The sequence below is a fragment of the Indicator indicator genome, chromosome 25, assembly GCF_027791375.1.
Source record: "Indicator indicator isolate 239-I01 chromosome 25, UM_Iind_1.1, whole genome shotgun sequence".
Lineage (NCBI taxonomy): Eukaryota > Metazoa > Chordata > Aves > Piciformes > Indicatoridae > Indicator > Indicator indicator.
The window spans coordinates 7808508-7831520 of NC_072034.1; the positions used below are offsets into that span (position 1 = coordinate 7808508).

At 40.8% G+C, this 23013-nt stretch overlaps 1 protein-coding gene across 1 annotated transcript in view; it reads left to right on the forward strand.

Moving 5' to 3' along the window:
• The window catches only part of FAT4 (FAT atypical cadherin 4), a 139536-nt gene that overhangs the window by 102169 nt on the left and 14354 nt on the right, over positions 1 to 23013 (forward strand). Inside the window, exons 8-12 of the mRNA XM_054392322.1 lie at positions 865 to 1115; positions 3929 to 8278; positions 15627 to 15731; positions 17777 to 18084; positions 22049 to 22134. Coding sequence (XP_054248297.1) covers positions 865 to 1115; positions 3929 to 8278; positions 15627 to 15731; positions 17777 to 18084; positions 22049 to 22134 — 5100 coding nt within the window. The remainder of the gene's footprint in view (positions 1 to 864; positions 1116 to 3928; positions 8279 to 15626; positions 15732 to 17776; positions 18085 to 22048; positions 22135 to 23013) is intronic.

The window sequence follows — 23013 nt, forward strand, 5'->3', positions numbered from 1 at the left end:
TCTGAAGAAGCAATGTTAATCACAGCTGTGTTTGGTTTGGTTAGGGTTATAACATTCTACATCTGAATTATTCGTTTACGCTACCTTTTGTTTCCTTTGTTTTGTAGAAAACCCATTATCTGAATTAAAAATATAATATTAACCAAAGCTCAGGCTGGAGAAGGCTTTGAGCAGCCTTGTCTATGGAAGGCATCACTGCCCAACTAGGTTTGTAGATTTGTCTATTCATAGAATGGTTTGGGTTGGAAGGGACCTTAAAGCTGTGCCCTCTCATCCTGTCACTACAAGCCCTTGCTAAGGGTCCCTTCCCAGCTCTCCTGTAGCCCCTCTTCAGCTACTGGAAGGCTGCTCTAATGACTCCCTGGAGCCTTCTTTTCTCCAGGCTTAACAGTCCTAAGTCTCTCAGCCTGTCCCCAGCTTCTGATCATCTTTGTGGCCCTCCTTTGGACCCAATCCATCAATTCAATGTCCTTCTTATGCTGGGGGCACCAGAACTGGATGCAGTACTCTAGATGGGGTCTCACAGGAGTAGAGTAGAGGGGAACTAGATGATCTTTAAGGTTCCTTCCAACTCAAACCATTATGTGATTCCTATATCATTAAGACTTGCTCTGTATGGACAAAATAAATCTATCAGGCTACACTTGAAAAGCACCAGAAATATCATTTATGACAGATCTTGGAATATGGAACAGAACAAAAAGGTGAAGACAGGTGGACAGATAGAAGAAAATCCATGGGGTTCCATGTTACCTATCAACATGATGGTCTGAAGAGTATATAAAATTGTTATTATCTTAAGGCAGCAAGCTCCCTTATGAAACAGTCACCACATTTTTCTTACTTTTTCTCTCTTTCAACCAGCTATAGGCTTACTGGTGGCAATTCACAATTCACCATCAACCCATCAACAGGACAAATCATCACCAGCGCTCTCCTCGATCGTGAGGTGAGGGAGAACTACACTCTGGTGGTCGTGGCAAGCGATGGGGGCTTCCCCAAGGCTCTCTCCAGTTCCACCAGCGTGCTCGTCTCCGTTGCGGATGTCAACGACAACCCACCCAAATTTCAACACCATCCCTACGTCACTCACGTGCCATCACCCACCACTTCAGGTAACTTGATCAGTGGCAGCACTTGGGATACCTCAGATATCTTAACAGAAGACAAAGCAATGGCATAACAAATGTTTCTGAGATGTTCCTCTGCAGCTGTTTTCCGGGTTTTGTTATATTTCTGTTGCACGGGAATGAATAATGGCAGGGCTCAGTACAGCACCCACAATTTGGCAATTATTTTTAGTTTGGTCCTTCCATCCCAATTCAGTTATTTTCCTGCTGTGATATAAAGAAGATATAGTGGAAGTGAGCATCCACTCAAATGACTCATTACATGATTTTACCAGGATTAGGAATGCAATGGCTTCTTCTTTGGGTTTTTGTTTTGTTTTGTTTGGGTTTTTTTTGGTTGGTTCGTTGGTTGTTTTTTTTTTTTTTTTTCCTCTGAATGTCTGCTGCATGTAGATGTCTGTGGATTGTGTCAGTTATTTCCCAAAAGGCCATATCTCTATCAGATGCAAATTCCATTGCCTTTCTTAGGGCCAAATGGTGAAGTGAAATAAAACAAATATAAATCCAAGCAGCAACTTTCTTTTTGTGGAACCCACAGCCAAATTAAAGTAACTTCACTCAATGCAGAAATTCATTTCTGATTCAGTTTATGTTTAAACAGTCCTGATAAAAAAAATACATGAGAAATGAGCACATCCAAAATACTAATATTTTCAATTTGTGGAATTGACATTGCAAGGGGAAAGAGGGGAGACTATGTGCATTTGCATGAGGATGGAGAGAATTTACTGAAGTATTCTGCTGTTTTGAGTTGTTGGAGGTTTCTTCCCCAAGATTTCAAATTAACAAATACAGGGTCATCTACTATCTCCAAATAGTGAAAAGATTTTATAAAAAGGTCACTGCATTACCAAATTTCCAGTAAGATTACTGTGTTCAGCAAAGCATAGTGAGGGTGGTTGGCTGTTGAACCACCGTGTGTTTTCACGTGTGCAGATATTGTGGATGTGTGATCCTGCAGAGAGGATTCCAAGACAAATGGTTTACAAACAAAATTTCCTTTAAAATAATTTTTAAATCATTTTTTAAAAGGGCTTATTTCCATGTCTTGAGTTTTCTTTCTAAATTATAAACACTTGCAAATCCTTCTCCTTTTTCTTGTGGAAGAATTAATTTGTTTGCATTTCTTCCCTGTTTCCAGAACATTATGAAATTATTTTATTATTGCATTGGTGAATCTTTCTGCATTCTGACTAGAGCACTAGTGCCTTTGTGTGGCTCTTTTTGGGGCATTTGTTTAAATTCACTTATGAGGAGTACACAGGTTTAACTCAAGTTTTCTGGTAATATCTTTTTGAATGCTTTTTGTTTGAAACACTTTATGACTAGAAACATATAGCAAGTCTAAGCTGTGTTTAATCTAGGGATGAATGCACCTTTTTTTTTTTTTTATTTGTGGCTTCCTTGGTTGGTAGTTCACTTTCATTTAAAAGGAAATGTTAATATCTTTTCACATTATTTTGAAAGGTTGTTGACAATGAGGTTGCTAGCAAGCATTGTGTCCATTAAAAAGCAAAACAAACTTTATTGCAAGCCAATATACCATCTTGAATAGTTCCCCCCCCCCCCGGCAATAGGAGCAAATCCTCATAATTTGATCAAGACCTTTGTTTTCATTCCAATCACAGAATATCTAGTGTACAGTTTGAAAGAAAAAATCTTGATTTCCTTGTTCTCTTTAAGTAAGTTTAAAAGGGAAAACTAGTAATAATAATCATTAATAACATAATATGCTTAACTGAGGCAAAAATCTTATTTTTTCACATTTCTCACAAGGATTTGAATGCAGTTATTCTCTAAATATTCCTCCCTCTGGAGCACAAATCATTGCACATGACAAATAGTGACATGAAGTATAGTTTTAAGGGGACGCTGTCAAAGTCATTCTGGCCTGTAAATGATTTTGCCTTAAGAGGCTGAAAACAACATGATTTTTGTACAGAAGTGGCTATTTTCTAACTTTTGGTACCAGTAAAACATCAACTGAGTGTTTTGCAATTTGGTTGGACAGTGTCAGATTTGAAAGACATACAGTGCATTAGATTAGATTTGAGATCCCACCTGGAGTACTGTGTCCAACTCTGGAGTTCTCAGCAAAAGAAGGGCATGATGGAGCTGTTGGAGCATGTCCAGAAGAGGCCAGAAAAATGACCAGAGGGATCAAAGTCCTCTGCTGTGAAGAAAAGCTGAGAGTTGGGGTTGTTCAGCCTGCAGAGAAGACTCCAGGAAAACCTTGTGGCCCTTCAGTACTTAAAGGAGGCCTATAACAAAAATGAGGATGATTTTTTTGGCAGGGCCCATTGTGACAGAACAAGGAGAGATTTAGCCTGGATATAAGGGAAAAAAAAAATCACACTGAGGGTGATAAAACACTGGCTCAGCTTTCCCAGAGAGGTAATAGAAGCCCCATCCCTGGAAATATTCAAGGTCATGCTGGACAGGGGATATAAGCAACTTGATCTAGTTGAAGATGCTTACTGCAGGGGGGGCTGGACTAAATGGCCTTGAGAGGTCATCCAACACAAACCATTTTGTGATTCTATTCTATTCTGTACATGCATTTCTCTGAATGCACTGTGACCTCCTTTTCAAACCCTCGTTTTTGTCAGTTTCCCAATCTTGTGGCCTCACACTCTCACCTACCCCTTGCTGAACTATCATCTTGGGGAAAAAAGCACAGAGCAGTATAAGGAAGAGCACACTGCTCCAGGACATGCCTCTGAGTGAAAAGGTGGCATCAGCTTTCCACAGCTGGCACATTCGTTAAAGATCAGCCCTAACTTTGTTCTCTGTTTCAGGCTCCTTTGTGTTTGCTGTCACTGTCACTGATGCGGACGCTGGGTCCAACGCCGAGCTCCATTATTCCCTCGTGGGGAAGAACTCTGAGAAGTTCCACATCGATCCAGCAAGGGGGGCGATCCTGGCTGCGAACCCACTGGCGGGGGAGTCTGAACTCACCATTGCTGTTCACGTGAGGGACGGCGGCCGGTACCCCAAGACAGACTCCACGACTGTCACCGTGAGGTTCGTGAACAAAGTGGAATTTCCTCGTGTTCAGGCGGATCAGGAGACCTTCACCTTTCCTGAAAACCAGGCGGTTGGTACGCTTGTCACCGCTGTCTCTGGATCTTCAGCCAGAGGAGGCTCCTTGTCTTACTACATCGCCAGTGGTAACCTGGGTAACACCTTTCTGGTCGACCAGGTGACAGGACAGCTTTCCATTGGACGGGCTTTAGATTTTGAAGCCATCCAGAAATATGTGGTTTGGATTGAGGCCAGAGACACAGGCTTTCCTCCCTATTCCTCCTATAAGAAACTAGAAGTGACGGTGATAGACATCAATGATAATGCACCGGAGTTTGAGCAAGATCCCTTCGTTGCAGAAATAGCAGAGAACCTGTCCCCACGGAAGATATTGACTGTGGCTGCTGTCGACAGGGACAGTGGTCTGAATGGACAGCTGGATTATGAAATAATTGAGGGCAATACAGAAAATAGTTTCATTATCAATCGAGCCACTGGTGAGATCAGAAGTGTCAGGCCCTTGGACAGGGAGAAGTTGTCTCGATACACACTAACCATAAAAGCTTCAGATAAAGGCACCCCGCTCCAGAGCACAACTGTCAAAGTTATCATTAATATTTTAGATGAAAATGACAATGCTCCAAGGTTTTCCCAGATATTTAGTGCTTCCGTGCCTGAAAATGCACCTCTGGGTTTTACAGTAACCCGAGTCACGACGTCAGATGAAGACATTGGGGTGAATGCAGTCAGTAAGTATTCCATAAGGGATACAAGTCTCCCATTTACCATAAATCCCAGCACTGGGGACATCACCGTCAGCAGACCACTAAATAGGGAGGACACAGACCGCTACAGAATCAGGGTCTCTGCACACGACTCTGGCTGGACAGTGAGCACAGATGTCACCATATTTGTCATGGATGTCAATGACAATGCCCCACGATTTACAAAACCATCCTATTACCTGGAGTGTCCTGAGCTTCCTGGGATTGGATTGAAGGTCACTCAAGTTTCAGCCACTGATCCTGACGAAGGGTCGAACGGCCAAGTCTTCTACTTCATAAAATCCCAGTCTGAGTTCTTCCGAATTAATGCAACCACAGGGGAAATTTTCAACAAGCAGTATTTAAGGTACCAAAACTCCAGTGGTTCAAGCAATGTCAACATCAATAGGCACAGCTTCATTGTTACTTCTTCAGACAGAGGCAGCCCTCCATTAATGAGTGAGACAACTGTCACCATTAACATAGTAGATAGTAACGACAATGCACCGCTGTTCCTTGCTCCTAAATACTTTACTCCTGTTACTAAGAACGTCAAGGTTGGTACAAACTTAATCAAAGTTACTGCAGTGGATGAGAAAGACTTTGGCTTGAATTCTGAAGTGGAGTACTTGATCTCTGAGGAAAGCAAAACTAATAAATTCAGACTGGACAGAAGTACAGGCTGGATTTCTGTGTCATCTTCACTAATGGCTGATTTGAACAAAAACTTCCTGTTTAAGGTGAAAGCAAAGGATAAAGGTAATCCTCCACTCTCATCTGAGGTAGCTGTTGAAATAGTAGTAACAGAGGAAAACTACCACACACCTGAGTTTTCTCAAAGCCGTATGAGTGTTACTATCCCAGAGAGTCACTCTGTTGGAACAGTGGTCAGGACGGTTTCAGCCCGAGACAGAGATGCAGCTATGAACGGGTTAATCAGATATAATATTTCCTCTGGGAATGAGGCTGGCATCTTTGCTATTAACACAACTACAGGTACACTGACACTAGCAAAACCACTTGATTTTGAGTCACACCAAAAGCATGAATTGATTGTTACTGCCACGGATGGAGGATGGGTGGCCAGAACAGGTTACTGCAGTGTTACCATTAATGTTGTTGATGTGAATGATAACTCTCCAACATTCAACCCTGAGGACTACTTCCCCAGTGTGTTAGAAAATGCCCCCAGTGGGACAACCGTTATTCGTTTAAATGCCACTGATGCTGACTCTGGACCTAATGCTGTGATTGCATATGCTCTTCAGTCCTCAGATAGTGACCTCTTTGTCATCGACCCCAATACAGGAACCATTACCACTCAGGGATTTTTAGATTATGAAACAAAGCAGAGTTACCACTTAACTGTAAAGGCTTTTAATGTTCCAGATGAAGAGAGGTGCAGCTTTGCTAGTGTCAACATCCAATTAGAAGGGACAAATGAATATGTGCCCCGTTTTGTGTCTAAGCTTTATTACTTTGAAGTTTCTGAGGCAGCCCCCAAAGGTACTGTTGTAGGTGAAGTTTTTGCAAGCGATCGTGATATGGGAACCGATGGAGAAGTCCACTACCTTATCTTTGGCAACAGCAGAAAAAAGGGCTTTCAGATAGATCAGAAAAGTGGACAGATATACGTTTCAGGACCTCTTGACAGAGAAAAAGAAGAACGAATCTCTCTGAAAGTCCTGGCAAAAAACTTGGGCAGCATTCGTGGTGCAGATATAGATGAAGTAACTGTTAATGTCACTGTGCTGGATGCCAACGATCCCCCCGTTTTTACCTTAGGAGCCTACAATATACAAATCAGCGAGGGTGTTCCTCCAGGAACCCATGTCACCTTTGTGAGTGCCTTTGATTCAGATTCTGTCCCTAGCTGGAGCAGGTTTTCCTATTTCATTGGGTCTGGCAATAACAACAGTGCCTTTTCAATCAACCCACAGACAGGACAGGTGACGGTCACTGCAGAGCTGGACCGAGAAACGTTGCCTGTGTACAACCTGTCTGTGCTGGCTATCGATTCAGGTACACCATCTGCTACAGGAAGTGCCTCTTTAGTGGTAACTCTGGAAGATATCAATGACAACGGCCCTACCTTGTCCACCAGCCAAGGAGAAGTCATGGAGAATAACCGTGCAGGAACTCTTGTGATGACGCTTCAGTCATCAGATCCTGATCTCCCTCCAAACCAAGGTCCCTTTACGTATTACTTGCTCAGCACCGGCCCTGCAACCAGCTACTTCAGCCTTAGCACCACCGGCGTGCTGACAACAACGAGAGAGATCGACAGGGAGCAAATCAGTGAATTTTACCTGTCAGTGATTACAAGAGACTCTGGTGTTCCTCAGATGTCCTCCACAGGAACTGTGCAGATCAAAGTAGTAGACCAAAACGACAACCCGTCTCAGCCCCGAACAGTAGAAATCTTTGTTCACTATTATGGCAACCTCTTCCCAGGTGGAATTTTGGGCAACGTAAAACCACAAGATCCAGACGTGCTAGACAGCTTCCAGTGCTCCCTTACTTCAGGAGTCACCAGCCTCTTCAGCATTCCTGGGGGTACCTGCGAGCTGTACTCACAGGCGAGGTCCACGGATGGCACGTTTGACCTGGCTGTCCTCAGCAACGATGGCTTGCACGGTGCTGTCACCAGCAGCGTCCGAATTTTCTTCTCAGGCTTTGTCAACGCCACCATTGACAACAGCATCCTCCTCCGCCTGAGCGCCCACAGCGTGCGTGATTTCCTCACCAATCACTATCTCCACTTCTTGCGCATCGCCAGCTCCCAGCTGACAGGACTGGGCACTGCCATCCAGCTCTATGGGCTGTACGAGGAGGGCAACCACACCTTCCTGATGGCAGCTGTCAAACGTGGCAACAACCAGTACGTGAATCCCAGCGGTGTGGCCACCTTCTTTGAGAGCATCAAGGATGTCATCTTCCGCCAAAGTGGGGTGCGGATCGAGGCTGTGGACCATGACTGGTGTCTGCAGAACCCCTGCCAGAATGGAGGGAGCTGCCTGAGGAGGCTGGCTGTGAGCCCAGCTCTGAAGAGTTATGAGAGTGTCCCTGTCATCATCGTGGCCAACGAGCCACTCCGGCCCTTCGTGTGCAGGTGCATGCCAGGTTACGATGGGAGTCTGTGCGAGACGGACATCGATGAATGCCTCCCTTCTCCCTGCCACAACGATGGGACTTGCCACAACTTGGTTGGAGGCTTCTCATGCAGTTGCCCAGAGGGCTTCACTGGCATGGCCTGTGAGAGGGACGTCAATGAGTGCCTTTCCCACCCATGCAGAAATGGTGCCGCCTGCCAGAACTTCCCAGGAAGCTTCAGCTGCGTCTGTAAAACCGGCTATACAGGTATGCTTTGGCTTCTCTGTATCTTACAGTGCAGAAGAGATGGAAGGAGGGTGGAAACTGCCTTTTTACTGCAAGATTGTTTGAATACAAGCATGCCCAATAGGTAAAGAGGTCATGCAAAATGAGGTATTTTTTAGTTATGAAAACTTAGATGACTAAGTGTCCACAGTGTTGTTTTATTTTATCTCTGCCTTCAGGCAAATATCACTTAACTTATTTCCATTAGAACAGAAAGATTTTTACAAGAGCTATTTTAATTTACTAAATACCGGGTTCAGTTTTGGGCTCCACGCTACAAGAATGACATTAAGGTACTGAAGTGTGTCAAAAGAAGGGCAACAAAACTGGTGAAGGGTCTAAAGAACAAGTTGTAAGAGAAATATCTGAGGGAACTGGTGTCGTCCAGTTTGGAGAAAAGGAAGCTGAGGGAAGACCTTCTTACTTTCTGCAACTGCCCAAGTAACAAGTGTTAGGACAAAAGGAAATGGCTTCAGATTGCACCATGGGAGGGTTATATTGGACAGCAGGAAAAATTTCTTCACTGAATAGGTTGTCAAGGCCTGCAACAGGCTGCCCAGGGCAGTGGTGGAGTCCCCGTCCCTGGAAGTATTTGAAAGATGTGGAGATGTGGTGCTGAGGGACATGGCTTAGTGGTGATCTGACAGTGTTGGGTTAACAATTGGACTTGATCTTAATGGTCTTTACCAAACAAAATAATTCTATGATTCTAAATATGCAGAAACCATTTCCAATGCAGTATAATTTTTCTGTTGTTCTGCATGTTATGGTAGCATTTCAAGTCTGCTAGGAGTGTGCCAAGCAAAAAAAAAAAAAAAATTAGCCTCTGCCCCAAATTACTTACAGTCATACAAGACAGAAAACAGATGAAGGGTATGGGGGAAAAAACAAAATTCAGGCAAGATGATCAAGCATGCCTGTTCCATATTTTGTCCCTTCTTTATTCCTTTTTTTCATTAAGAACAGAAATGTTTGCAGCACTCCTGCCTCTTTTGAGTCTTTTTTCTCTAATGTTTATTACACATTCACACAGAGCAGCATTTTACCCCAGAGAAGCAAGCTGATGTTTGCTTCTGTACTGACATTTAAGGATGGTCCAAACGATTTTAACCATTGCTTATGGCCACTTTTTACAGACATTTCTAAAAATCTAACCTTAGAACATTAGGCAAGTCTTTAATTACCTTTTCTGAGGAGTATTTCTGTATCACAGATGCCCCAGGGCAGCCTGGGTCAGCAGAGCCATGCTCATTATGGTGTGGATATTCAGGCTTGCCACCAAAACTCATCTGTAACCAGTGTTCAGGAGGTTGTTTTTCCTTCTTTAACCAGTGTGTACAGGAGATGTAATGCACCTTATTGCAAAGTATAAGGTTAATCAAGTTAGTAATAAAGGTTTAACTCCTTCATTTAAAGCACAACTACAGCAGTGGACACAGAGTCAGCGTGAAAGGTCTGTGGATATGAAGGACAGTAATGCAAATCTTTCTCATGTGCTTCACAAATGCACTACTGAGCCTCAGGTCAGGAGCAATTCTTGTTAATTGCCAAGGAGTTCTAATTAAGTTACCAGTGCAGGATTTTATTTCATGTTGTATTAGTGCATCAAATTATTTTGCTAGGAGCATGGCAAAATAATTCTAGGGCACCCATCCCCTGTAACTCTTCAGGCCATTAGCACCAGAGCTTACATGGGCATATGTTTGCTGTTGCAATGAAGCAAAACACTTCATTAACTCTAGCAAAATGTGCCTCTAGCTTATAATTTGAAACATTAAAGAAATATCCAGCTGATTTTTTTCTGGTATTAAAGCTCATATCTTAATATTCAACCCTTGTGTCAGCTAAAAATAAAGCTGTAAGTGTGACAGGCTCAAGAAAAGAAGAACATTTCAACTCAGAAAATGCGATGAAGAGACTCTTACAGTTTGAAGTGTTGGATTTCATTCACACTATGAATTAAATCTGGCATCTGAGACGAGCTTTCTTAAACTCCTTGTCAAAACAAATAACTTAAAAATAGGCTACCACTGGGACAGACCTTTCTATTTGGGAGTCAGATCTTTTAAAATCAGTTGGCCATTGCAGAATCAAGAATTAATTCAGTGTCTGGAGGTTAAATGATCAAGACATAAACCAAGTGGCACCAAAGTATGTAATTAAACCCCAAAATATGTCTGGAATTGAATATCAGCAGAGCTTGTTAGATAACATCACAATTAATATTCAGCATGTTGCACCATTTTTTGCCTACAAAAGCATATTTGACGTTATACACATTTAATATTCAATAGATTCTGCAATCAAATGTCAGAAAACAGACTGTTTGAGAATGCTTGATAGGGAGACTATTATGTCATTACTCTGCCAACAGAAAGGGAACACAGCTGCTTGAGCATTTAATCCTGATTCATATATGATTAAAGGTAGCCAAAGTAAATGTAAAAATGGAACTTGAAACTGCTTCATGATGAATATAAATCTTGAGTTCCTCACCAAAAAAAAGACAGACATCCAAAATAGTGGCCTTGTAACTCAGTTTACCATATACATGGCTTTGCTGCTTCTCTTGGAATGAAAATAGAGTCTCCTAATTGAATTTATGTGCTTGGTAAAAAAAAAAATATATAAAATTTACATGGTACTGCATACAAGTAGGAATTAGTATTTTCTGAGACAGACCCTCTGTTCACTGTAAATTAGAGTACATGAGCTGCAGACCTTTATAATGGCCCTACCTGAAAACTGAGAGTCTTAACTTTTCCTTGATTTATTATGTTTTGTCAGCTGCATTTCACTTCATCACTCTGCAAAGGTAATGTCATTCTTTTCACTGAATTGGATTATAGAGACTGATTACCTCAGAGCAACATCATTAGTGTTTAAGCAATCTGTTATAATTACATCTCTTAATGACGATCAGGTTTTGTTTTTAAAATAATCACTTTCTGGAGGGAATATACTTTGTGATTTACAGTAGTTGTCTGCCCTTTCTTTGAACCCTTCATTTCCTGTTTTCCAGGACTCATTAAGATGAAGGAATGTAGGTTTGTGAAATTGTTTCAAATGCAAGATTAAAATATTAGAGCAACCACTTAAAAATTGGACACAGAGAACCACAAAATAAACCTCTCAAATCAGCTGAAATCTAACCCAGGAGCATTCAGCTGATATCTGTTTCGGTTGCATTCTTCAATTTAAAAAAAAACTCAACTCAGGAAGTTAGATTTTGCCTAAACCCCTGCATGTGATATCATCAGCTTGAGGTGATGAATGCTGATTGCCCTCTGTTATCAGTTATGCAGGGTAATCCTAATTATCATGGTGTTCAGAAAAAGATATTTCTGCAACAAAAATGAACACCCAGAATCTTTCAATATTTCATCTGTAATGAGCTCTAAAAGCTCAACCAACTGCAACATTCTCCTGAACTGGTGTGTTACTGGGGTGACCCTGGGTTGGAGTCTCCATCATCCAAAACACTGGCTTTTCCCTGGCTGGATTTGATACCCTGAAACACTAATCAAACATCTATGATTAGCCTGATTCTTTCTGCTGTTCAAATAAAATCATTCCCCAGCTTAGAAAGGTGTAGTAACGCAAATGTGTGAAAATGGTTCTTGAAAATTGACTCATGTAGGTGTTGAAAACACATACATCTCATTATTTTTCAAGGCACATTACTTAGGTGGGAAAAAGGTTTATCAGAACATTACTCTTGAACTCATGTTATAAAACTTAAGTCAGCAAGCTGTTGTGATGAATTACCTCTCAAAACCGTTCTAGTTTTCCAAGATTAAAGTCCACTGGCATTCTCTTTCTGAAAAGTAGTAAAACTGAGCACCTGGGTTCAGGTGAGGATGCTTTTATGCATACTAGAGAACAAATTCCTATCCTCTTCAGTCCAGTAAGGTTCCTTGAATGATTTATCTGTGCAAGAGAAAATTTCAAAATAGCTAATAATTGTGTAAATTCTCTACTCAAGGAAAAGTCCTCTCTAAAAAACGTGGGTCTTTTTTCCTTTTTCTCTTCACAACTTACATTCTTGCACTGAACAACCAGAGTGATAATTTCCAAGTCATACTTTTGCTCTGCTGATATCTGGCTGAAGGACTCTTGCTTTCTGAGATGGGCATGCTTTACATGCATTTAAAGAGGAAAGATAAGCTTCATAGACATCTTTTTTGGATCATTATTCCAAATGTAAATAGATAACATTTTTCCCAGGCCTTTAGCACTTCAGTGAATGGCAAAGGATAGTCAAAATGTCTTCATCATTTTAAATAAACATTAGTTTTAATAGCTCCAGTGAGTTGTTAAATCAGAACATTCGTCTTCTCCTACGTCAAAACAGTTGGAATAAATGCAAACACACTTTTATTAGTTTCATGAATTATTCAAACAATTGTTAAATATTAAAGAGATGTTGTTATTCGCTGGCTAAAATATGTGCAGCTAAAATAAGCATCCATATACTGCTGCTGACTCAGCAAATATGCCAGCTGAGAAAAAAAGAAGAGTGGCTAGTTTAGATCAAATTGCAAAAAACTGAATTAGCTACACTTGATTTGTTTTGTTTTGTTTTAGTGAAAACAGAAACATTATTGGGAAGGGCAACAAGGGTGAATGATCTGGAGAGCAGGTCTGCTGAGGAGTGGCTGAGGGAACTGGGGTTCTTTAGTCTGGAGAAGAGCAGTCTGAGAGGGGAGCTTCTCATTCTCTACAAGAAAGGGGTTGTAGCAAGGTGGGTGTTGATCCCCCAAGTAACAAGTGGTGGGATGAGAGGAAATGGCCTCAAGTTGCATCAGGGAAGGTTTAGGTTGGATATTAGAAGAAAATTCCTCGCTGAAAGGGTTCTCAAACACTAGAGCAGGCTGCCCAGGGAGGGGGTTGAATCCCCATCCCTGGAGGGGATGTGGTGCTGAGGGAGATGGTTTAGCACCAGACTGGGTAATTGGACTTGATGATCGTAAAGGTCTTTTCCAAACAAAGTGGTTCTGTGGTTCTGTGTTTCTATTTTAAGCATTCCTACCTCACTCTTGCTACGTGTTCTCCTCGCTAAGTCTGTGCTAAAGATCTGTACTATGTACCATAAATTTTGCTGACTTGGCAAATATGCCAGCTTTAATGCTAGCTGAGAAAAAGAAGAGTATTTATTTAGATCAAATTGCAAAAAAAAAAAAAATCCTGAGTAAACCTTATTAGCTACACTTGTTTTTTGGTGAAAACTGAGAAACATCATTGACCTATTTTAAGCATCTCTGTCTCACTTCTGCTACGTGTTCTCCTGGTAAGTCAAAGAGCTGAACAGCAAAAAAATGTTAACAGAAGAAGTTAGCTCATCCTTCAGTCATGCCCATTAGAGAATAAAATATAAATAAATACCCCCAAAGCATAATTAGATTCAGACACTGGAAATGTTTCCTGGATTTATGGTGAATCTACAGGTTACGTATTAACCACAGGAATCTTCCAGCTCTCTGTTTCCATCCTCCTTGGTCACATATGGAGGGCTGCTGCTCACACAGAGCTGCCTGCAAACTTCTGTAGGTTGAACAAAATAGTAGAGGAGGAGGAGAATAAGAAGTTTTCTTAATTGAGTGGCTGAGGTTGTGAAATTCTGAAAAAGGTAGTGGAGTTACTAAGGCACAGTCCTGATTTTCTAGTTTTAGGGCCCAGCAGTCCCTAAGATCTGCATATTGTGCATTGCTGTCATGAGAGATTTAAGAACTATGACAAATATGACATATAAGAGTGGACACCTTCTGTACAAGCTCATGTTGCCCTTTTAAATGTAAATTACATTTATATGGTGTCATAAATAAAATAATTATCAGTGTGAGGGCCACATAGGTGATCCAAGAGCTGGAACACCTGTACTGTGAGGGTAGGCTGAGGGAGCTGGGGTTGTTCAGCATAGAGAAGAGAAGACTCTGGAGGGACCTTCGAGCTGCCTTCCAGTACCTAAAACAATCCTACAGGAAGGCTGGAGAGGGACATTTCAGAAGGGTGTCTAGAGATATAAGACAAGGAGGAATGGTTTTAAGCTGAGGGAGAATAGTTTTAGACTGGATCTTAGGAAGAAATTCTTCAGTATGAGGGTGGTGAGACTTTGGAATGGGTTGCCCAGGGAGGTTGTGGATGCCTCCTTTTTGGAGGTGTTCAAGGTTAAGTTGGATGAAGCCTCAAGTTTAGTTGAGAGGCCTCCCAGTCCATGGTGGGGAGGTTGGAGTAAGTGATGCCTAAGGTTCTTTCCATCCTAAGCTGCTGGATTCTATGAAGGCAGTCTTAGCCTTTCCTATGTGTGTATATCCTGACTTAGAAGCAGCTCATGGAGGAGACTGCAAGAGAGTTACTGATTTTGCCAGCTTTTGCAGAGAAACATGAGGGACAGACCTGGCGATACTTTAAAGTTTTTGCCAGGCAGGCAGCAAAACTGGCACTGCTGGCTGGTAGGAAAAGTCAGGTACCAAGAGATGGACATAGTTGGAGCGTTGCTAAATAGATAAAACCTAAGCAATGAAAACCGTAGAAGTGAAGAGCAATACTTCTGTAGTTCATGTTTCCACACAAAGAAAATTTTAGTTCTGTACAAAGAATCCCCCTGTCAGGATTTGGCATCTGTTAAAATCTTTACTTTTTCTCTTGGTTCCCTTCCTCGTTGAAATGATTGATGTGATGTCAAGTTTATTCTCTGGCGAATAATATTTACCACATGTGACAATGTCTGCTTGGAATAGGCTTGTATCCAGGCTAACTTTTTTTGCTCCAGAGGACTGTGGTCCCACTGACTCAGGCAGGAGGTTGTAATTGATGAGGAAAATAAAAATCATATAATGTACAATAGCAGCCTATGTTCAGCATGCTGTGTTCATACAGGGTGCAGCAAGGGCTGTCTGTATCTCAGTCACACTAAGGAGTACATTCTATAGCAGGGAAAAAACACCACTATTTTCCTTTTACTGCACCATCTCCTTTTATTTCATGATCTTTCTTTTATGGACACCAATTAATTAAAAAAAAATCTTAAAATATTTTTAAAAATACAAGAAAACCACTGGGACCTATGTGAACTAATTACAATGAAACACTTGAAAAGTAAAGTTAATTTCCCTGGACCACATGTTATGGCTGGTTCAGAGCTGGGAGCAGCCATCACCAAGTCTGTGATTCCTCTCTCCATCCCACAGCCACCACTGCTCCCTGGCACCCTCCCTCTTGGCTATGCCTTCAGAAAAGTGGTTCATAAGCTCATTACTTAAATACCAGCCTGACTTTCCTATTGACCTGGAAATCTGACCTGGAAATTGCTTTTATTCCCTAACCACAGGGAAAACTTGTGACTCCACTGTCAACTACTGTGAGTGCAACCCTTGTTTCAACGGTGGATCCTGCCAAAGTGGGGTGGAGGGCTACTACTGCCACTGCCCCTTTGGTGAGTATGCTGCTCCTTCTCCCTGCTTGGTCTTTCTTTTCCCAGTGAGTATTTCTCAAATCACTATCTATCTTTTTTATCCTGCATAAAACCAAAGGGTGTGTAGATGGATCCCAGGCTGTGGGCATATGTAGGTCATCTGCTTGGCCCATCCACTCCATTTTTCCCCGGCTGCAAGAGGGAGAAGCTGATATTTCTGCCAACACAACAGGAGGTGGAATAATGTGGCAGGGTGGGGTGTCACTGTGACATCTCAGAGGGGGTGCACACCAAGGACTCCAAGCAGTGCTTGCACTCCTGCTGAATAACAAGCGCTTTTAGGAGAGATGAAGATTAAGATAACTGTAAATTACATCAGTATCCTCATGTCCTGTGCTGTTGCAAAGTGCATGGAAGTCATCATGATGTTAAACCTAGAAAAAGGGACTTTGAGATGATACTGAGCAGAGGGAGCTTGGGTTTCTTTTGAGAAATTTCCATTATTTGTCAAAATATCTGTAAAGCAAAAATTGGCACCCACATTTTTCTGCAAGTGGGGAACACAACGTGAAGACTTTGGTACTTTTCTATTTAGTAATTTGGTTAAGAGAACCTGACCTAACAGCTTTGTTAGCTAGGACACACTAGTACTTGCCCATTCAATTTATTACATGTTAATGAAGTTTTGAGTTCCAAAGCCAGAGTGCTGTTCCAAGAATCAGAGAAGCATATAGTACTGCCAAAATAGTTTAATAAGCATTAGAATTTAATTATCCCAAATTTGGTTTGTGGAACAAAGCCAATAAAGACATAAAACAACATAGATATTTTAAGGTATCATGATAGAGTTGTGGCAAGATAGGTTCTGAATGCAGATTAATCTAGAATTGTCATTGTTCATACAGAAAAGCATGAAGTAAATGCAGCAGATAATCAAAAAACAAAGGTACAACTGAGAAATCATCTGCAGTGTTTTAAGTCTGCTAAAAACCCTCACACAAAAGTATGCTTTTAATACATGTTTGTAACTACCTCTCAATATGGTTTTCTACTAACATGTGGAATAGCTTCTTTATTCTGTTTTATTTCCTTTGTTTTACATGTCCTCAGAGTTTATTCATTTCCTATACAGTCGTAGTCCATTGTAAATGTAGCTAATACTCATAAATTAAGGATTTTTTTTTTTCTCGTTGTCACTGCAGTAAAAGAAATCGAGGGAAATTATGTGACAAGGATCTGGAAAGAAATATGGAGAATGCTCAAAAAATATTCCAATCAATAAAAACACAGGAAACAATAATGTTTACAGTATGGAGTCATAGAATGCTCTGGTTTGGAAGGGACATATAAAGGTCATCTAGTCCAACCCCCCTGCAGTGAGCAGGGACATCTTTAACTGGATCAGGTTGCTCAGAGCTCCATCCTGACCTGGAATGTTTCCAGAGGTGTATGTTGATGCAGAAAGGGGATGTGGCTTCTATTGTCTCACTGGGCAAACCATTCCAGTATTTCACCATCCTCTTTGTAAAAAAGTCTTCCTTATATCTAGTTTAAGTCTACCCTCCTTTAGTTGAAGACCATCACCCCTCGTCCTATGGTGTTAATCACGTATTTACTTATAAGTACCAAGGATAAGCCACTGACTGAGAAACAGTCCACATAACAGCTATAAAAGGAAAAATAAGCTGAAGTTGCACATTTGTTTCCATAACTGCATTAACAAATGCCCAATTATAATTAACCACCATGTTTAACACAGCGGTCAAACTCGGGTTTTTTGTTTTCTAAAGAAACCAGAGCTCTATGAAATGTGTTTTGTTTTTCAATTGATGTAATTACCATTTGTAAATCAATTTTTAAGTTTAAATCTTTGTGCTTAAACACCCACCAGTGGGTAATAGGATTCCTCTGTTTTAAGTTGCACATTTTTAATCATACATGAGAGGTTTCCTTAAGAACCTGTGTATCATAGCCAAGTCTGGAGCACATCAATACTTAGTTTCTGGGAGAACAACACACAGTAAGGGAAAAACTATCTGATACCAGTTTTGCTTTTCATTTTGCAGGTGTTTTTGGGAATCATTGTGAACTGAATAGTTACGGATTTGAAGAGTTGTCCTACATGGAGTTTCCCAGTATGGATCCAAACAATAATTACATCTATATCAAGTTTGCCACTATAAAAAGTAATGCCTTAATGCTGTATAACTATGATAACCAAACTGGAGAGCGGGCAGAGTTCCTGGCCCTGGAGATAGTAGAAGACAGGCTGAGATTCTCTTACAACCTTGGCAGTGGCACATACAAGCTCACCACAGCTAAGAAGGTGTCTGATGGACAGTTTCACACAGTTATTGCCCGGAGGGCTGGAATGGTAAGAAATGCTAAAATGAGAATTTAAGACAAGTTCAGCCAAGCCAATTCAGCTTCCACTTGAACTCAAAAGAACATAAAATCCAAGAACGTTGTGTTTGCTAGCAGAGCCCCCAGCTTTGGAAAAAACCTTCCTCTTTTCTGTCTTATTCCAGCTGACTCAAAGACTTGTAATGGTTTCTTTAGTATGATGATGAGAATAAAGATTAATTAAAAAAACATGTGCCCTCCCCTGTACTCTAAATGTGAAAAATGAGAACCAGGAATAATTAATGAAATAAATTACTGCACATAAGGCTCGTTAACTGATGCAGATTACAGGGATGATTATCAAGGAAGGCTAATTAACCTTAGCTTACTTACAAACTAACTACATAACTACAAAAAGCCTCAAAATATTTTTTTTCTCAACATTTGAAAAATATAAGCAGACAAACTTAAAATTCCAGGCATCCCTGACCTCCTTGAGCTAGTTCAAAGATTTTTCCAATCTCATCAGACTGGAAGCCTGGTTTTCCTCTGTAGTATACATAGTTCAAAGGTGCTGCATTGAGAGGGTTTTTTGAGGGGAGAAGTAGGGGAGAGTTACTTTTCTTTTTGTACCCCATAAAGCATCTGAGGGGAAGAATTCTGCCAAAAACCAGACTGGGACAACTGACTGCCATATGCCTGGTAGTCTGACCCCACTCCTGCTCTCATTTTTTTTTTCCCCAGTAAATGTTTTCTATCCTCTTCTCTCATTTTTTAATAATATTTCCAAAGCAGAACATAAACCAAGTGCTCTTTGAGTTCAGGCCAAGCTTTTTGTCTCCACAGTGTTTGATTTAGGAATGAAACCAAATCTATTTGCCATCCATAATCAGTAACTGTTGCCCAACAGCTCCCTTCTCAGGCAGCAATGACCACCATCGATGCAATCTCATATTCTTCCTATGTTTGAAATTTAAGTCATATAAGAATAATATATAGTTGAGGCTCTACATTTTGTTTTATGTGTTTCAAGCCAGAAGTGATTCAGGGAACAAAAGAATAAACTGTTCTACCCAGTATGGCTCCCTCAGAGTCCTTGTAGAGATCTCCCATCAGGAGCTGCTGCAGAAGGCATTGCTGCTGAGATACAGCCCTGGTTTATTTTTCAAGCTGCTCTGTTCAGAGCACCCTCCTGAAGAGCTTCAGGTCCAGGATGAGATGTCTGTAGGCACAAATGTCCCAAGAGCAGCACCAGGATGAGATGTCTGTAGGCACAAATGTCCCAAGAGCAGCAAGGAACTCCTTGTGGTCTGGAGTTCTTTGTAGGATGAGGGTTGTCTCCTGACCTTCCTAAATGGTGCTTTTTATTTCTTCTCTCTTAGTCTTCAGCCTGAACCTGCATTTCAGTTGCATAGTGCAGCACCTGATTTCTTTTAATTCATTGAAGGGGGAATGGTTTAATCTTCAGCTGAATGTGCAAACCCAATTTGTGTGTGTTGTAGGAGTTACATATCCAAATGAGTTGAAGGATAATTGTGATGTTGAGTAATGACTGTTTTAATGTGTTTTAATACCAGATACTTAATAATTTGCATTCCAACTTCCAAATGGTAAAGAAAAAAGGTTCATATAAATCTTGAAAAGCACCAGGTTTCCCATTTTAGACACTAAATTAGCGTTATGTTCCTATCAGTAAGATTGAAATGGCTAAACATAGGAGCACACATTCAACACTGGAATGAATAAAGTGAAATAGATTTAAGAAAAGAATAGAGCAGGAAAATGTTTTACTTGTAGATATGCCAGAGGGCTAGACCATAGAAGAAGAGATAACATAGAAAGGAGTCTTTACAGATAATTTCAGTTATGAATGCTTCAGGCTGAAAACAAACTTTTAAGACAAGCTCTACTCTGTGTGATTTTTGGTTTGCTTAAAACTTCTCAGTAACGTCAGCTGTTTACCAACACAGTATGTGAAAAGGATTGCCTTTGTCTTAGATATTTCTGCTGTAGCAAAAAATGTCTCCCAGGTGTCCAAAACTGCATGAAATAGGCCCCCTTCAGGATTCCAAATCTGTCATTTCCTACAGCACAGTGGGATTTTATCGGAAACTGGTAAAATCATTAAGTTGTCAGTCCTGAGGTATTGCAGAGTGACAGGGTAGAAAGCCTTAAAATGCAGCAAGGTAACCGTGGAGCAATGCTTAAGTAACAAGCAGGAACATTTGACTAACATTAGAAAATAAATTGTATGAACTCTGGTCCAAGGAAAATACACTCTCAAATATCTCGCCCTTCAGCTGGGGTTGTAGCTTGGCTTTCACAGCACATAGCGATGTAAGGTAGGGAGATTACATTGATTGAGCTAAGAACAAAAAACTCATTTCATTTTTTGTTGTTGATATTCTGAAGGAAAACATGTATGCGTGTGACGGCACACAGACCAGCCAGCTTATTATTCTTTCTATGAATTGTTTCATTTATACCAGGGCTATAATCTGCTTTGGAAGTGCAGACTGACATTTCTTGGGAGAAGCACTTTTGCTCATTATGTCTGGAATGAAATCTGAGATAAGCTTTCATTAAAAATAGCAAATTGAGCAATTTAGGCGTACTGTAGGGCATGATTTAGGGCTAAGAGCTATGAATTTATTTGGTCAATACAACGTGTCAGCTCACAGTGTGTATTTGGAAAGAGCATGGACAATCTGGGGATTTCAACAGGGCTTTGTTAGTGAGTTTAGTTGTAGGCAGGAGAAAAAAGCCATTGCAGAGTAATGGTGTACTGATAGCTGTTTGCTCAGCTCCTGTAGAGTAATCAAAATCAAAACAGAAACCAAAGCATTTTTTAAAGTGACATTTGATTTAAATTTGCTGTAAAACTGTACCACACATCTAGCTGAAACGTGAGAAGCTGATATGTACAGTTTGGAGATTGTGTTTATTTTTCTGAGAATTTGTTTTAAGGAACAACCAACCTTCAGGGCTGGTGTTTTTGTAGTGCATCTGTTATTAATAAATTGCTGTGGAGAAAATTCTTTGCTAAATAAGGAATAAAATAAAACCTCCTTTTTTTCAATCAGCAGGAGTGATTTGATGATTTTAGTGAGAGCTTTGGTTAGACTTTTAGAGATTACAAATAAAAGTGCCCTGATTAGTGACTGAAATAGGTAATGAGGCAACCTGTTGTCTAGGGCTTGATAGCTTGGAGATAAAGAGGAAGACTGTTCTAAGTGCTGTGAAAGTCACCTTGGTCCCACTGTAGGTATCCACAGATGTCACCACTATCAGTGTGGGGCAAGCATCCCTCATGACTTAGCCTAAAGGTTCCCTTAATCAGATCCACTTGGTTACTTCTTGGGTATTATTGAGTGGTTGGTTATTATTGTTAACTAGCAATCTCAGTGTTTGTACTCCTAGCTTTTGTAGCCTGCTTTATATCAAGTTCAAGCAATGTGTTTAATGTCATGGTCAAGCCCCTGAAGGGAATGCCCTTTGTGTTTGAAGGGAGGAGCTCTCTGTTCAGATTGAGAGCAGGATAGAGCATGAGCCAAAAGAATTGCAGTTTCAAGGAGTAAAGCTAACAAACAATAAAGAAACCCTACCCAACTCTGAAAACTTTGTGTCTGACTGATTCCCTGGGGGAAGCAGTCACTTAGCTCCCTCTCTGTTAGTATCTACATCTTGGTGTTCACTGTGATCATGGAATGCTTTAGATTGGAACAGAGCTTTAAAGGTGATGTAGTCCAATGCCCTTGCAGTCAGCAGAAACATCTTCAGCTAGATCAGGTTGCTCAGATCCCTGTCCAACTTGACCTGGAATGTTTCCAGACATGTATGTTGATGCAGAATGTCATTGATCAGTGGCTCTGAAGCACCCTTTGATCTTGAGTCACATAGTGCTCCATTCTAGCCTAGGCCTTGATATAATACATTTAAACATAAGTATTTAATGCAATTACAACCTTGCATATTTGTGTGTGTGGCTTTTGCAGGCAGCATCACTGACAGTGGATTCCTGCTCTGAGGATCAGGAGCCAGGCTACTGCACTGTTAGCAATGTGGCTGTTTCTACTGACTGGTAAATAGTTTTTCATTTTTGTGGGTGGAGTTTTTGAGTAAAGTGAAAAACAAGTCACTCTCTAAACCCAGAGAACTCAGGAGTAAAGATGACATGCTCTTAGCCCAGCCTCAGGAAAGGGATAGATATCTCAGCTGCCCTCTTTCTTTCATATGCATGCAAAGGCAAGGCTTGCAAGTGTCATTTTCTTCCATCTTTGCAAAGGCAAATTAATTTTCTACATCTGCTGCTACTTGCTACTCAGGCTACATTTCTGTATGAAGTTTATTCATGATGAGGAGCTTATTTAGAAATTCCCATTTCTCAACTCTGTCCCTAGGTTCTGGATCTACGGCCATGGGTGGTCTGCACCATGATGTGAACAGCAATAGGACTTCTTGTCTAATGCTCTGAGATTTTACATCATAATCTAGGAAGAGTTAAAGAGTTAAGAGTTAAATCAGAATATCAGATGTTCATTACTGATAACTTGTAAATCTAAATTAGACAGTAATTCACAAATGTATTTGTTATAACCAGCTAGCTCTTAAATACACAGCACTGGTCTTGGACAGTTTAAAGTTCTGCAATATTTAGTGCTACATATCTTTAGCAAAGCCGCCTCTGCTTTTACATTCTGAATTGTATCTGTCTTGCCAAACCCAGGCTCAGGCTCAAAATGCTATTACTCTGGTAGCACCTACGTTTCACTCCAGTGTTCAGGTTTGGGCTCTGATTTGGCATCTTGTATTTCTTTATGTATATAAACTGCACCCCTCTTTCCTTATAAAGGTATAAGAAGTATCATCACTTCATTATTGCCTGCTTTAAAAAAAAAAAAAGTGTTATTACTCTGACTTTTTTTTTCAGTAATTTCCAGGTGTCAGCTTTCACAGTTTT